At 40.9% G+C, this 17,393-nt stretch overlaps 1 protein-coding gene across 3 annotated transcripts in view; it reads left to right on the plus strand.

The window, feature by feature from the left end:
- Nucleotides 1-15,672, plus strand: part of Palmd (palmdelphin) — a 74,252-nt gene extending 58,580 nt beyond the window's left edge. For 2 of the 3 annotated variants that reach the window (XM_004663951.3, XM_045138350.1), the window contains 2 exons: nt 2,757-3,836; nt 9,368-9,482. In XM_004663951.3, coding sequence (XP_004664008.2) covers nt 2,757-3,836; nt 9,368-9,411 — 1,124 coding nt within the window. In that variant the 3' untranslated portion in view covers nt 9,412-9,482. Of the gene's footprint in view, nt 1-2,756; nt 3,837-9,367; nt 9,483-15,331 lie in introns of those variants that run through there. The other variant, XM_045138349.1, reaches the window with a different exon arrangement.
- Nucleotides 15,673-17,393: the final 1,721 nt, after the last annotated feature.

Here is a 17,393-nt window from a genome sequence, read left to right on the forward strand (position 1 = left end):
GCTAATTAGGGCAGAAAGGAAACCTGTAAATTTGAGAATGGAAGGAGAAGCTATGCTCTATCTGCAGGTAGCAGTCTCTCATTCACTGAACAAATATTTAACAAGTACATAGCAAGCTCAGACAATCATAAATAAATCCCATTAGGAAGTACAATGTGGAACAAAGATGTCAAGGTAGAACAGGGACTAGTTGAAAAGAAGAGGATTGCATAGAAGGAGAGTAGGGGCTGGGTACAAGAAAGCCTGGTAAGAGGAGATTATGACCACGGTACATTGTGTATATGTATGGAGATTGTTGATTTTTAAAAAATTTAAAAACGAAGTAGAAATGTGAGATGAGACAATGGGTAATGAATCTTGCAGATTTTTAATGTATTTCTTTTATTAGAATGCAAAATGTTTAGTTTCAGGCTTGGAAGATGGCTTGGCAGTTAAAGACTCTTGTTTGCAAAGCTTGCTGGCCTGGGTTAGATTCCCCAGGACCCATGTAAATCAAATTGCACAAAGTGGAACATACATCTGGAATTTGTTTGCAACAGCAGAAGGCCCTGGAGCACCCATACTTATTCTCTATCTATCTATCTATCATTCTCTCACTTTCTCAAGTAAATAAAAATATCAAAAAATAGAATTCATTACAATGTTTCTAATGCAAATTTTGATTCGTTTCCCTTCCCCCAGTTTTTTGCCTCCCCTACCATAGCCTGCTTTCTATTTCAGTGTTACATTTTTACTTTTATACTGTCTCCCCACTTTCTCAACACTTCATCTTTCCCTCTCAGGGTCTTTCTCTAGTTTCATAACCTATACCTGCTTATCGACCCCTTATTTACAAACATACAAACATTAAGCATTGGGATCCACATAGGAAAGAGAATATATGATATTTGTCTTTCTTGGTTCTCCAAGGAAGGCCAAGAACCACTCGGTAATAAAGGAGGAGGTGTGAAAGTAAGCGTGCAGATGGAACACAGTGAAGCACCATCACGTCATTTTACTAAGAATCAATCCCATTAGCTTCATCTGTTAAAAATCCAGTAGGCATTCCCTGCCTGGGTCATGAGACACATTTCAATTTCTTCCAAGTGCACCATTACCTGCATCACAGTTGTCTCAGAGAAGCTTAGCCAGGCATGGCAGCATGCACCTTTACTCCCAGCACTCGGGAGGCAGAGGTAGGAGGATTGCCGTGAGTTCGAGGCCACCCTGAGACTCCATAGTGAATTCCAGTTCAGCCTGGGCTAGAGGGAGACCCTATCTCAAAAGAGAGAGAGAGAGAGAGAGAGAGAAGCTTGTGATTCTGGACTGCCTATTCACTATCAGCTCTACATTTACATGCCCACCATGTTGGGAACTTTTAGGACGTTCTATATTTTTACCGGCAGATGGCTATGAAACAAGGACGTCATTTAATGAAACATACTATGCTACACAATCTACAGGGTGACAATTCTTTCTAATGGAAGAAGAGATTCCTCCTGATATGTAATATAAAAAAGTATAGCCAGGCGTAGTGGTGCACACCTTTAATCCCAGCACTCAGCAGGCAGACGTAGGAGGATCACTGTGAATTCAAGGCCACCCTGAGACTCCAGAGGGAATTCCAGGTCAGCCTGGGCTAAAGTGAGACCCTACCTCAAAAAACCAAAAAAAAAAAAGTATAAATCTGTCTGGTAGGGAGGCTGCGGAGAGGCTTCAGTGTGTAAAGCACGTGTACAAGTGTAAGGACTGAAGTGTGGCTCCCCAGCAACCACTAAGTGCTGGGCAGGCCTTGCAGCCTGCCAGTAATCCCAGCACATGGGAAGTGAAAATATGGCATAGGACCAGCTAGATTAACCAGACTGCCAAGACCTGGATTCAAGTGAAACCTTATGTCAAAATAAGTAAGACAGAGACCAAGGAAGACACCCAACATTAACCTCCAGCCTCTGTACCTGCATACACGAGTCCACACATGTATGAACTGGTACACACACACGCGCTCACACACACGCAAAAAAAAAGAGAAAAAAGTTATCTAAATTGAAAATTTTTACAATTCAGACTTACCTTTTTCTATTTTTCAGTCCTTCAAATTTTTCCAAACTTTATCTTAAAAACTCTTATCGTAAAAGTAATTTGGGGCTGGAGAGATGGCTTAGCAGTTAAGCGCTTGCCTGTGAAGCCTAAGGACCCCGGTTCAAGGCTCGGTTCCCCAGGTCCCACGTTAGCCAGATGCACAAGGGGGCACACGTCTGGAGTTCGTCTGCAGAGGCTGGAAGCTCTGGCGTGCCCATTCTCTCTCTCTCCCTCTACCTGTCTTTCTCTCTGTGTCTGTCACTCTCAAATAAATAAATAATTAATTAATTAAAAGTAATTTTATTTTGATGTTGGTTGTTATATAACTAGTTGGTAATTTTTTTTAATTTGAATGTGACAGAGAGAGAAAGAAAGAGGCAGATAGAGAGGGAGAGAGAGAGAGAGAGAGATTGAGAGAGAATGGGCGCGCCAGGGCCTCCAGCCACTGCAAATGGACTCCAGACGCGTGTGCCTCCTTGTGCATCTGGCTAACGTGGGTCCTGGGGAATGGAGAGCCTCAAACCCGGATCCTTAGGCTTCACAGGCAAGCGCTTAACCACTAAGCCATCTCTCCAGCCCTAGTTGGTAATTTTTAATGTTACACTGTGGCCACGACCATCAAAGGGTATAAAAATAAGCAAGCTAGTTTATGAAAGGAAAAGTTAACTAAATGAAAAATCAAACTTGTCTCTTAACAGCGTTGTATGCCATGGAAATCAAAGTTGAAAAAGACTTGAAGACTGGAGAGAGTACAGTTCTGTCTTCAATACCCCTGCCATCAGATGACTTTAAAGGCGCAGGAATAAAAGTGTATGACGACGGGCAGAAGTCAGTCTATGCAGTGAGCTCCAACCACAGCACAGCCTACAACGGCACCGATGGTCTCGCACCGGTGGAGGTGGAGGAACTCTTGAGACAGGCCTCGGAGAGAAATTCTAAATCACCCACAGAGTATCATGAGCCTGTATACGCCAATCCGTTTTGCAGGCCTACAACCCCTCAGAGAGAAAAGGTAACCTCCGGGCCAAACTTTCAAGAAAGGACAAAGACGAAAGCTAACGGGCTGGGGGGCCATGCAAGTGACAATGGGCTTTGTGAGGCACAGGGCAATGGCCTTGGCCACATGAGCCCCATTCGGCCAACACCGCATCCACGATCAGTGGCTCCACCTGCAGAAGAGATGGCCCACAGCCCACAGAAGAGGATGGTAACTCCTTGGGAAGAGTACCACCTCGCCCAGAGCCCAGAGGAGGCCTCTCCGAGGGCCAGAATGAGCCCCAACAGAGCGACCCCTGGGAGGTCAGCAGCCCCGAGGTCTTCCTCACCCACATTGCAGGACGAGGAGGAAGATGTCAGATATAGCATCGTTCATTCCCTTCCTTCTGACATGAGCAACATGGAGCCTGTAACGATGATCTTCATGGGGTATCAGCAAGCAGATGATAATGAAGAAGAGAAAAAGCTTTTGCCAGGGTATGACGGCGTCATCCATGCCGAGCTGGTGATGATCGAGGACGAGGCGGAGGAAGAGGCTGAGAAACCATCCTTCCATCCCACAGCGCCTTGCAGCCAGGTTTACCAGCCCGCCAAACCGATCCCGCTTCCAAGAAAGAGGGAGGAAGTGAGTCCGCATGAAAACACAAATCATACATCTCCACACAAAAATCCCACGTCTCTGAAAGAGCAGGAGAAAAACTTAGGCAGCACGGCCCATGCCCGTCGATCTCCCCTGAGCGCCCCCGTGACTGGCGATGGCACGGAGGACCCGTCGCTAACAGGTAACAAAAGTGGCAAGGCGTGCCACTGCTGTTCAGTCATGTGAGCGTCTTCTCTGTGTCAATGAACACGTGCTTTCAGCTTCTCTGACCACCTCATAAATACACAGTCGCAGCTTTTATTAATGCAAATCTGAATCACTACATTTACCACTGCACTAAAGTAAGTCACTTCAAAAGACAAAGAAAGCCAACATAAATTGTTGCTTCGTTTAGATACTGCTTTGATTGACCTCAGCGACTGGAAGTTTGTCTTCTGTCATGGTGTCATGTGTATGAGCTGTGTATGTGTTTGGATGGCTGGTCATCAGTAACATATCTTCTCTCATATAATCTGACGACAGCTACTTGTTTGTGCCTCGCTATGACTTAAACTTTCTATATAAGTTAAGAAATTGCCTTAATTTTGCAAAGAACAATATGAAACATTATTTTCAGTATATTTTGTTACTTCAGCATAACTTGTTTCTCTACACTTTTATAGTTTTATTAACTTTCTTTATTTTTCTGTATTTTTTAAATACAATGTTAGTTTATCCTATGTCATCTGTAACTTTGAACTTTTCTGTCTTCTTCCAACTCTGCTTATTTATTTTTTCCTGTTTATCTTTGCATTTCTCATTCTCTATGAAGCTTTTATAGCTTTGTAGCTATGTAGATAGCTATCTAGCATTGAAGGAAAACTAATTTTAACACTTTTTTTCTACCAAAATTATAGTTCCTCAATTTTAGTTGCCTTGGTACCACTTCAATATAGCATACTATCATCGTTGGTAACAAAATAAATAACAACTTAATAAAACCAATTGCAATAACTGTGCCTACCTTAGCAAAGATACAAGTCAAATTACCCAGCCATACAGATTATACATGTTAGAAAGTGACCATAATTTTAAATGTCTCTGTCAAAGTCAACTTCACATTGCTGGAATGAACTTCCAAACCAGGCACAGTTAATGGGAGGAAGGGACTTGTTGAAAGATCCAGGGGAAGTTCCATAATGTCAGAAGCAGCTGGGCCCTTTACAGAGGTTCATGCAGAGAGAAAGTAACCACCCAACAGCAGCAAGCACACTCTAGGAACCCAGGCAGAGCTCAGACTCTGCATATCTTAGACTATAATTCAGATCTTCCCGCAAACACACCTTAGGGCTGGACCCCAGGATCTGCCCACAGTGAGACCTCCTGCAGCCAGGCAGCTAGAAATCTAAGTTACAAGCTTTAGTAAACTCCTGAATCTATTGGGGGACATTGATTCAAACTTCCCCAGTCACTAATCAAAGAATTATCATTAAAAAGTAATAAATATTAAATACCAGTCAATCCAACAAATATAACTTTAAAAATTTCTATAGAAGGATGTTAATACCTATAAAAATGAAGGTGTTTCTTCCCCAGCAAACTATAAGCCCAATCTTGTGCTGCTTGCTAATGACACCATAAAATGGTATTTCTCCCCTTCCCTCAAGTCATTGAGTTAGGTGTACCAAGTGTAAAGTTTATCATCTAAAGAATTTCTAACCTTTTGAGAAATGTTCACTTGTATCTTCCTCAATCATTTTGGAGAAATGTGCCTCCACAATGGAAACTTGCAGATACTAAGTTCTTTTCTATTTTGAGAATAATGTTTATTTGCTGATCAGGTTTTTCCTTTTAAATTCATTCTTAAATCAACTCAGAAGATTTGGGGAAAAAAAAAGACGGGGACACACTGTTTGTGGCTAACAACAGTGACGTCACCCACTGTGAAACCTCCTTTTAAACTCAAATACTAGCTTCTTCCCATACTCTTATTCTTCCCCCATGTTAACACACTTACCCTAAGAAAAATTACAGGAAGTGACTAATGTTTCCAGACAACACTAAGCATGCTATTGAACTAAAACTGTGAAAACAGGAAAACCTATTCCAGACAAAGTAACAATACAAGAAAAGTTTTGTAAAAGTATTACATTAACATTGCTCCATATTCTTTATCTTCCATCATAACATTGTTTCACATTTCTGTTTTCTAATTCATCACATACATTATAAAGCCAATGTTTGTTCAAAGAGGGCTGGAGAGATGGCTTAGCATTTAAGGTGCATGCCTGCAAAGCCCCAGGACCCATGTAAGCCAGATGCACAAGGTAGTGCATGTATCTGGACCTCATTTGCAGTGGCTAGAGGCCGTGGTGTGCTCATTCTCCCTTTCTCTCTGTCTGTCTCTCTCCCTCTTTCCGTCTGCCTCCCAAATAAATATTTAACTCTCTGATCTCTCTCAAGTAAATAAAAATAAAATAATATTAAAAGAAAACCCTGTATCTGACCAGAGTGACCAGCTCGGTTTTGCAAAAACCTTCAAAATCATAGTTATGAAAATAAAAGAAACATTCCATGAAAAAAAATCTTTATCTGAGGCAATCTTTATTTTGGAAAACAATGAAGATGGAAGAATGATGAAAAGTAGTGGAGCCTGGAGACTATAAAAGCAAGAATTTTTAAATGAAAGTTTGAATACAGTAAAACATGACAGAGAAAATTAGGCAATCTTGTATCTATTTGCTCACATAAACATAACATGGTATGGTCTAGTGTGCATTTCCGCCTACAGCCTGCAGGCCACACATGTTTCAGGACAGCTGTGAATTGGCCCAACACATTTGTAGATAACAACGTCTTATTGTAATGTCAAAAGGCTGGGCATTCCTGGAAAGTATAGTACAATGCCAGATATGTCCACTAACATTTGACCCTAGCAAGCTTTTTGTGGGATCCTACCCCCATCAACAAAATGGCTGGCTTTTGGGGGGTATAACTCACATACCTAATCTTTTTCTTAAAAAAAAAAAACTGTCTATTCACAACTTCCATAAGTATAGAAAATAAACCATAACTCCCTCCCACCACTCCCATTTTCCTCACAAACCTACCCTCCATTGAATCCCTTCTTCTTTCCAATTAATCCAGTTCTTCTATTTTGATGTCATCATTTTTTTCCTCCTACACTGTGTGGTCATGATTATCAGGCCACTTTGTGTCTGGAAGACAGTGTTCTAAGCAGTCCTTCCCTTCCTTTGGCTCTTACATTCTTTCTATAACCTATCACATGATGGACCCTAAGCCTTAGAGGGTATGCTAAAGATGACCCACTTAGTGCTAAACACTCTACTGTCACTTTTTCTCAGCACTATGGTGGCTTTTTTGAGGTCCCTCCACTAATCACCATCATCTGAAAAGAGAAGCTTATCTAACCAAAATGAGAGTAGCATTAATATAAGTGCTTAAAGAGCAGTCTGGTGTGCATAATATATCTATTTAGCCAGACAACAGTCATCATGACTCCCGTAGGGCTTATGACCTCCCAGACCATAGGTTTTTGACTAGGTTTTCAGTACCAAGCATATATTCCCTCCCTTGGAGCAAGCCTCCAGTCCTATCAGAGAGCAGTTGGTCTTCCCCATAAGAGGCATGCCACTGTTGCACCAATTGGCACATTTGGCCTGGCTGGCCAGCCATAAAGTTTGCTGGGTTCACTGCTGGTGGACTTCACATACAAATTCTTATAGTTCCAGCTCCATTCTGCCCTTTTAGAGATGTCAGTAGTATTTAAGGATGAAGCGGTGAAAACTCTTAATTCTTCACACACTATTAGTGCTAAAACTATCAAACTATAACAGCCAGTAGGGGCCAAGAGATACCAAGTAGAGAGAAACTCTATTTTAACAAGTTTAAGCATCTAAAACTATGTGTCAGGGTTGCTGTAGGGTGCTGGCATCAGAGAAGAACAGAAAAGGGAAGCCAAAGGGAGAACTGAGCCGGGCGTGGTGGCGCACGTCTTTAATCCCAGCACTCGAGAGGCAGAGGTAGGAGGATCGCCATGAGATGAGATCGAGGCCACCCTGAGACTCCATAGTGAATTCCAAGTCAGCCTGGGCTAGAGTGAGACCCTACCTCGAAAAAACAAAAAACAAACAAACAAAAAAAAAACCACAAAAAACAAACAACAAAAAAATAGGGAGAAGTGGTAGCCCAAGATTTGGGGGTGCTGTGCCTTCATTGTCAAGATGATCTGTCCCCACACATCCACCTGGAATTCAGATCATATTACTTGTACAAAGGAAGAAAGCAAACTTGAGCAAACTATTCACTGCATGTCATGGCACACTGGATATGTGCCCCATGTATAGAATCAAAAAAGTAAAAGTAATTAATGGGAAGAGAACTTTCTCCCACCCTTAAATTATTCCTGTAAAATGTCCCTGACCCAGGGTCTCTTTAAGCATTGGTAACACAGAGTTCCATAAACCCAGGATTAGAACTTCATACAGCCTTCCTTCTACCTTCCTTTTGCCTTCTGCTGTGTAGCTCCAGGTATCTCCTCAGATTCACACCCAACAGCTTCCACCAATACAGACCATCAGGCTACCACAGAGACAGGGCATGCTCTCAATGCATCCTGCATTCAAAAGAATATTCTTGGCCTTACCACTAGGAAATGACCATTCCTCTTTAACTTTTGAGGGAAAAAGGGTGCTTTTTAACTTAATCGAAATGAAAACACTTCAAGTAAGTGGAATGACAATGCTCTTGTCATGGTAGTGGGCATCTATCCCTTCTCATATGTTTAGGAAAGGCTTCTTAATGATAGAGCTGCTTCCTTTGTTAATAGATAACTAATCTGTGGCATAGAAAAAAAAAGAAATGTCTTCCCTTTTAGTGTTTTATTAAACAAAATTGTGCAATTAGCTAAAAGCTGCTTCTTGGGCCATTTTACACATGAATGTAATATCACATCATTAACATAATGATTAGATCAGTGCCTTAAAACCACACTCAACTTTGGGAACATGATTAAGGCAGCTGTACATTAGGATATGTGTCCTAAATATTAAGGCCTCATACCAGACCACCAAAGGCATATTATAAATTCATATTCTACATTTTAACAAATGCTTTTGGCAGCCAACATATCATTAGCAATAGAATACACTTTCAAAAATACACCTGTCACTTGAAAGTATAATAATATTTTGATAAGGGCAATTTTTAATCACTCCAACTCTTGATTATTAGCTCCCATTGTCTCATACAGTAATTTATTTTTCTCATTCTATATGAAATGGTCAAAGACCTTTTACACCATGTTTAATGAGCATAAAAGAATCAGCCAATCATTGAACATAGTTTAAATGTTAATACCTTTTTAGTCATACATAGCTAAGAATATTCACAAAAGGCAATAACTGACTTAAAGGAGTGTCTACCTGTGGCCAGTAGTAAGTCACCTTCTGTTTATTCTGTTTGCTCTTTTCTGGACTTTTAACTTTTCTGGTCTTTATAGAAATAAGTTCCTTCTGGTTCTGAGCCTACTTCTGCCCTAAGTTAACCATAGCTTATTATTTCTACTCTCTTTGTGCTACAAAACAATGCTCACACTGTCGGATAAAACTATCGGAGGTATGCTCTCAACTTTCCTGCATTCTATGAAATAATCGTTCACAGTAAAAAACTAAGACTTTTTTATAGCCCAATTTTTTTTCCTTTAATTTACAGCTTTAAGGATGAGAATGGCAAAACTGGGGAAAAAAGTTATCTGAGAGCTATGCCACCTACACACACATCCTTTGGAGAAGAAATGAAGAAACGCCTGCAAATTTCTCTTCTGGATGTTTTTATTTCTTTTTAATGAAAAACTAATTTTATATATATATATATATATATATATATATATATATATATATATATATATGATTATATTATATATACATATTCATATTAAGCCATGTGAATAAGTAGTAGTCACTATTTGTGAAAATTTCTCCAAAAGTTGGGGAGAACAAGTGCTTAACTTTTCCAGTTACTTGACATGATTCAGTGGGGAAGGGAGTATATTTTTATTGTGTTGATACCAAAGCATTTCTAATAAGAGCTTGTTAAATTTAAGAATAAAGTTATTTAAAATATCTTGACTATATTAACCAACATTGTACTTTTGCTAACACTAAAATCACAGATGTGCCTTCTCATAGCAATATTCACTTTCAACTCTGACAAGGACACATGTCACCAGAAAATCAATAATTCCTTAAAGCAACTGCATCCTCCTGCTACAGGCCAATTCAATTGGCTTTGCAGAGACTCCAAAGCATCACACACACACACACACACACACACACACACACACACACACCAATGGTACATGTGACAAAAAGGCTAACATTTTGAGAGTGTATAGATAATACTACCAGTACCCATGACCTTACAGATAATAACTGGCACATTCATTCTTGTGAAATTATCACCCTTCCTTATACTCAATTCAGTGTGAAATCCATCATGTGATGACTGACTATAACCTAAGGGTGTTAATTTAAAAAAAACTGCCATATTGTCAAAGGACACACATCTGGTCCGTACAAACAAATGAGAACTTTAATATTAAAACTAATAAGAGTGAGTAATATAGCATATCATTCCTAAATATTCTTGCCAAGATGTTAAAAGGTAATTGTTCTGTCTCCCACCCAAACTCCATACTTTCCCCCAGACCATACCCAGGTCCTCCAAGTTGTTCCGTAATGAACCTGTTTGCTCCTGGGTCAGACACTGTTAATTATTGGTCTGACGGTCATGAGAGTTAAAATAATTGGATCATTGGAAGGACAAAGATTCATCTGTGAGGCAAGGGGCAGCTGTTTTCTAATGGAACAGAGCTCCTTCTGCTGGCCTGGAAGGACTTGGGAAATTTATAGATTTACATTTCAGTAAATACCTAATACCAGTCAATGAAACTCCTTCCTTTCCTAGTTCTGGCTTTAGTATCAGGGACCTGCAACCATTTCTCTATGGTCACCTTCATGCTTATAGCATGGGTTTTATTTTCACAGTCTGCTCTCTGGATTCAGGATACTTGAGACTAGTCACACCATAGAACCTCTCTGGGATACCCTAACAGTTGACTGATCTGAGCACCATTTCTTTTCTTCAAGGTTTCTAAGTCACTTGTCAAAATGGAGCCAACTTCACAGTATGTCAGTACATAACAATCCATTTGCCCCCACCAGTCAAGTTTAAGGAAGCTATATACATCTAATTCTTCCTTTTCACCCAGTCATCCCAATCCAGTGTAGATGAGAGCCTTGGAAATTGTCATAGTCCAGCCTGACAAAGGCTGTCACCATCCACATATGGCTCTTGTTGCCATCTGACCAGAAAGTGGACACTCTAGTTCCAGAATGTCATCTATCTGACTTTTGGGCCACTCCTGGTTGGAACAAGCAGCAGAGCCTGAAATTAGGACATGGATTCAAGTGAGTTCTCCAAGCAACGATCTCAGAAGCAGAAGAAAGGGAAGGGAAAGAATGACAGCTGCAATGGGCCATGAGCAGGTCAGAGTTCCAGGCAACTGGGACTGATTCCAACCATAACCTCTAAACAGTGCATGAAAGCTACACAAAATCTGTCTTCCTGAAGAGAATGATGCTGGGACATGTATCCACCAGCTCAGCTTCTTCACTGAGCTAGCATCAACTGTCCACACTAGTGGAGTGCATTTATGCAAGAACCACACAGGCTCCTGCAACCATAGGGACTGTCCAGAGTGAAGGGAAAAGGTAGAGGCACTGAACTTCTGGAGGGATGGGATAAGTCTCAACATATTCAGTACTGTTCACTGCTGCGGTGGTGCCACAGACATGATCAAGAACCTCTGGCACTGGCACCAAGAGCGTCTGCCACATTTGCTAGACCATTTGAGGCAATTAACTTACCCAAACCTGGTTTCTTATCCTCAAATGTATTCTATGTCCGAGTTACGTGAGGACTTGATTTGTCAGTGAATGTACCATCTCAAGCACCCTTGCCATTGTCAAATCTGGTTAAGTTACACACGAAGGCTGCCTGCCTACTCCTCCCCCCGGCTCATCTCTCACCTTGATCTTTGCTAGGCTCACTGCTTATGCTTATGCCACACTATTAGCCACACTTAGTCATTCTGAGTTAAGTGAAGAGAAGAGAATGTTCAGACTGAATGAAATAAGGGTGAGCCAGGCATGGCAGCACACACCTGTAATTCCAGCACTGTGGAAGCCAGGAAGGAGAATCACAAATTCAACGCCAACCTGGGCTATCTTATGAAACCCTACTCCAAGAACTAATAGGCACTGTGCTGGAGAGATGGCTCAGCGGTAAAGGCACTTGTTTGCAAGTCCTAATGGACAAACTAGGGCAGGTATTCTCCAGAGCTCTTCAGTTGCTGCAGTTCTATTGAGAAAATATGTCTCCTGCATTGGATGACCTCAACAATGTGCTACAAATCAATTTGCTCTTTAAGCACTGATCTATAGACAGACTCTGTGCTCATCTCCACATCTGTAGATCTATCATTCCAAAACAACAATTTTCCTAGGGTTAATACTGGATCTTTGTAAAAATTATTGATATCAAATAAAGTAGGTCTTTCAATCATAACTCATTGATGATATTTTGGTATGTGCATGTGTGTGTATGGGGTATCTTTTAAATAGACTTTAAAACTAGTTTCATATCTGGGAAGATGGTTTAGTGGCTAAAGGCACTTGTTTGAAAAGGCTGCCAGCCAGGTTCAATTTCCCAGTACTCATATAAAGCCAGACACACAAAGTAGCGCATTCATCTGGAGTTTGTAACAGAAAGAGGCCCAGGTGCACCCATTCTCACCTCCAACCTTCAGCTTGCAAGTAATTTTTTAAATATTTTATTTATTTATTTGCAAGAAAGGAGAGGGAGAAAGAAAATGGCCATGCCAGGGCCTCTTGCAACTGCAAACATTCTCCAGATGCCTGCCCCATCTGTGCACCTGGCTTCCCCTGGAAAAGAGGTACTCAAACACAGCTTGTTAGGTAAACACCTTAACCATAGAGCAGTCTCTCCAGCCCTGCAAATAAACTTTTTTAAAATTTTTATTTATTTATTTGAGAGTGACACACACAGAGAGAAGGAGGCAGAGAGCAAGAAAGAGAGAGTGGGCACACCAGGGCTTCCAGCCACTGCAAACGAACTCCAGACGCATGCGCCCCCTTGTGCATCTGGGTAATGTGGGTCCTGGGGAATTGAGCCTCGAACTGGGGTCCTTCAGCTTCACAGGCAAGCACTTAACTGCTAAGCCATCTCTCCAGCCCCTGCAAATAAATTTGTTAAAAAGACTGGTTTCAACTTAACAGAAAAACTGAAAAAAAATGGAAGTTACTTCATACCCACAACTAGTTTGGGCTAACTTCTTATAATTAGCATGGTACATTTGTTATAATTAATAAACTAGTAATAACTAAAGCCCCACAGAGTGTTCAAATGTCCTTAGTTTTTGTACATGAGTATGTGTGTAACATACATACATGTTCAAATGTGTAGGCACATGTGTGCGCAGGTGCATGTTAAGGCCAAAGGTCAACATCAGGTGTCCCCCTCTATTGCTTTCTACCTTATTTCTGAAACAGGGTATCTCATGGAGCCCAGAGTTCACTGACTCAGCTAGCCAGTTGTCCTCGGGATCTACCTGACTCTGCCCACCCCAAAGGCCTGGAATTACAGTATCCACCACCATGCCTGGCATTTACATGGAGCTGGGAATCCAAACTCAAGTCCCTGCACAGCAAGCACCTTAAAGCACTACCAACTGAGCCATCTCTGCAGCCCTGTCATATCTGTTTGCATATCAAATTCCCCTCAATAACCTTAGCTTCCTCTTGCCTGTGACCATTTTTCAGACTTTCCTTGTTAATGACCCTGACAGTTCAATATTTATTGGCTGGATATTGTGTAGCGCATTCCTCTGCTGCATATTCTCTGATGTGCTTTTTCAAGTTTAAACCAAGATCATGAGTTTTATAGAAGAAGCCCAAAGAGATAGAACACCATTTTCATCACATCATATCAACAGCACATTCCCTGTCTCAACATGATTTCTCACTGTCAATGTTAACTTCGATCACCTGCCTGGAAGAACACCTTCCACATGGCTGACATGCCTCATCCTTTGCCTACCATCCCCTTTGCGAGGAAGACAGCCAGACCCACATTTAAGGAACAAGAAGTGCCCTCTCCTTGAGAATCTACAAAATTATTTATAACTCTTCTGAACACATTTATCTATCCTCCCCTAATTATTTGTTGGTTTGTTTGTTTGCTAATTTATTTAAATTGATGTGGACTAATATGTGATTTATAATCCAACACAATTTGTTGCTCAAATTATTCAAGCTTTGGACAGTGAAAACTCTTTTATTGATGTCTTTACCCTTTGACTTCACTTTTTTCTTTTTTTCTTTTTCTTTTTTTTTTTTTTTTTCTCATTTTGTGGTGCTATGGATTGAATCCAGGGCTTCTCCCATGCTAGACAAGCCCTCTATCCCTGAGCCACAGTTCGCAAACATGTTTTTTCTCTTTCCTTTCTGGCACAGTGAGATTATCCTGGATCATTCTGTACATTCTCTGCCCCAAGCCTGAACCTAGCAATTTCCCCTAAGGGTTTTAATTTTTTTTTTATTCTTTATTTATTTGCACTCACACATGTATGTGGGGAGGGTGTCAGGGTCTTTTGTCATTGTAACATATGCTCTCTCTTGCTTTTACTGAGGCAGCTGGGGAATTGAAACCCAGGTGGGGAGGCTTTGCAAGCAAGTACCTTTAACTACTGAGCCATTTTCCCAGCTCCCAGGAATCTGATTTACCTTACTGGAGAACATTAGAGAAGTCAAGATCTGGGCATTAAATTTGTGTACTGTTACCCAGTCTTTAAGGAAAAAAGAAAGGTGAGATAAGGAGATGATTCAGTGGTTAAAGGAGCTTGCTTGCAATGCCTTCAGGCCAGAGTCCAATTCTCCAGTGCCCATGTAAAGTCAGATGCACGAAGTGGTGCATTCACCTGGAGTTTGTTTTGCAGCAGCAAATGGCCTTGGCGTGCTTATAGTCTGCCTCTCTCCCCCAGCTCGTGTGTGTGTGTGTGTGTATGTCCCTGCAAATAAATGAATAAAAATTTATTTTTAAAAAGTAGAACATTGAGTATATGACCTGGTATTAAAAATGGGGGGGGGTGGCCATTTAAGGTGCTTTATTTTGGTATGAATTTTATAATTCTTTTGTCAGCCCCTCAAATGAGTCTGCTCACATGATGATCAGGATTGAGTTGAATTCATAGATTTATTTGGAGTGTGTGCAGTGTGTCAAATCATGACAATGCCAGTTTATTTTAGATCAATTGAACTTCCCTCAACAATAATTTATAATTGTGTAGTAAATAAATCTTGCATGCTAATCATTAAATGCATACTTAAGTTTTTATTATTTTGATGTTACTAAAACTGGAAGACTTCAACTTGTCCCACTTTTTAATGAAATATCTAGAAAAATAATCACTGCTTTTTAGCATTGACTTTGTATCATAAAATTCTGATAAATTCAATTTGTGCTAGTAGAAGAATTTTGTAGGGGGTGGTCTATTTTTCCTTTTTCTTTTATCTTTTCTTTATTATTATCCTTTAGGGTTTTCAACGTAGTGACCAGTACTCCACCAAGAAAAGCAACTCCTTCCTTCTACCTGATTCTGACATTATTTCAGCTTGTCTCATTGTACTCAATAGGACTCCAGTACAATGTGGAGTGCACCTGTTTAGAACAGACATCTGGGCTAGGGAAATGGTTCAGTGGATAGAGTATTATACTCTGAGTACCTGAGTTTGGACCCCAGACATCCTTTGCCTTGCTCCATAGGAGCGCACGAGTTGTAAAATTTTCATGGATTCTCACTACAACATGAAGTTCCCTTTCCTACTTTGCTGAATGTGTTTTGAATTTTATCAAGTGCTTTCTCTGCAACCACTGAAATGATCAGGTGGAATTTCTCTTTTGTTCTTCAACATAATAAATTTCATTAACTAGTCAGATGTTATGCTAACAGTGTATTCTTTGAATAAAACTTATTTTGGTTATAACATATTGTTACTCTTTGGGCAAGTTATTGGTTTTAACTTGCTAAGGTTTGATTAAGTATTTTTAAAATATTTATTTATTATTTATGAAGAGAAAGACAGAGACAAAGAGGCAAACAGAGAGAATGAGTGTGCTAGGGCATCTAGCCACTGGGAACAAACTATAGATGCATGGGCCACTTTATGCATCTGGCTTTGTGGGTAATGGGTAATCAAACCTGGGTCATCAGGCTTTGCAAACAAGAACCTGAACCTCTGAGGTATCTCTCCAGCCCTCATTAAGGGTTTTTTATGTGCATGGCACACGTTGTTGAGGATGAAGCCCATGGCTTCAAGCATGCTAGACAAGCACTCTACCACTGAGCTACATCCCCAGCCATTGAATGTTAGAGCACATCTCTCTGGAGTTCAGTCTTGTCTTGACTCTTGATCATCCTGCCTCTGCCTACTGGATGCCGGGAGAACAGGCATGTAACCATACCCAACAAAGAGGGTTTTTTTAATCAAAGTATTAATGTCTGTGTTCATATGTAATATTGTCTGTAGTTTTCAAATAATGTCTTTGCTTGGTTTTGCTTGGGTATCAGGGTAATACTAGCTTTATTAAATTAGCAGCCTAGGTGCTCTTTTGTCTGAAACAGTGTGTATACATTAGTGCCTCCTCAAAGGTTTGCTGGAATTCAACAGTGATGCCATCTGGTATCGGGATTTTCCTTCTGAGAAGAATTTTTAACATATACTTATCCCAATATATTCATTTCTTTTTCTTTAATTATTAAATTATTATATTCATTTTTATATCTTTTTTAAATATATTATTTTACTTATTTATTTATTTAACAGAGGAAGAGAGAGAGGGAGAGAGAGAGAATGGGCATGCCAGGGCCTTTAGCCACTGCAAATGAACTCCAGAATTGTGTGCCCTCTTGTGCATCTGGCTAACGTGGGTCCTGGGGAATCAAACTTGGGTCCTTTGGCTTTGCAGGCAAATGTCTTAACCACTAAGCCATCCCTCCAGCCCCAAATTATTATGCTTATTTTTTGTTTATTTTTATTTATTTATTTGAAAGCAACAGAGAGAGAGAGAGAGAGAGAGAGAGAGAGAGAGAGAGAATGGGCGTGCCAGGGCCTCCAGCCACTGCAAACGAACTCCAGAAGCGTGCGCCCCCTTGTGCATCTGGCCAACGTGGGACCTGGGGAACCGAGCCTCGAACCTGGGTCCTTAGGCTTCACAGGCAAGCGCTTAACTGCTAAGCCATCTCTCCAGCCCTTATTATGTTTATTAAGGGAAGTACAGAGCTCTGGAAAGGCACCCACATGGCCAGAGATCCCAGTGAAGGGCCTGGAAAAACCATGGTGAGAGAAAAGAGAAAAGAAAGTTCAAGGAACTCCTGCCATGTGGGGAGCTGGAGGGGATAAAGAACCCATATGGAGAAAAAGGAGGGCTAGGGGCCCCCTCCTGGCTGGGCCTGAGCCTGGGCCTGGACCTGAGCCAAGCCAGCCCAAGCCCATCTAAGGAAAACCTTACCCACACCTGGAAGGTCCCAAGTAGTCTGAGACCCTGTCCTCCCCTTGTAAATGTATTTATAACCTTATAGTGGTGGGCTGTCCTCTGG

Source organism: Jaculus jaculus, chromosome 19 (genome assembly GCF_020740685.1).
Source record: "Jaculus jaculus isolate mJacJac1 chromosome 19, mJacJac1.mat.Y.cur, whole genome shotgun sequence".
Classification (NCBI taxonomy): Eukaryota; Metazoa; Chordata; class Mammalia; order Rodentia; family Dipodidae; genus Jaculus; species Jaculus jaculus.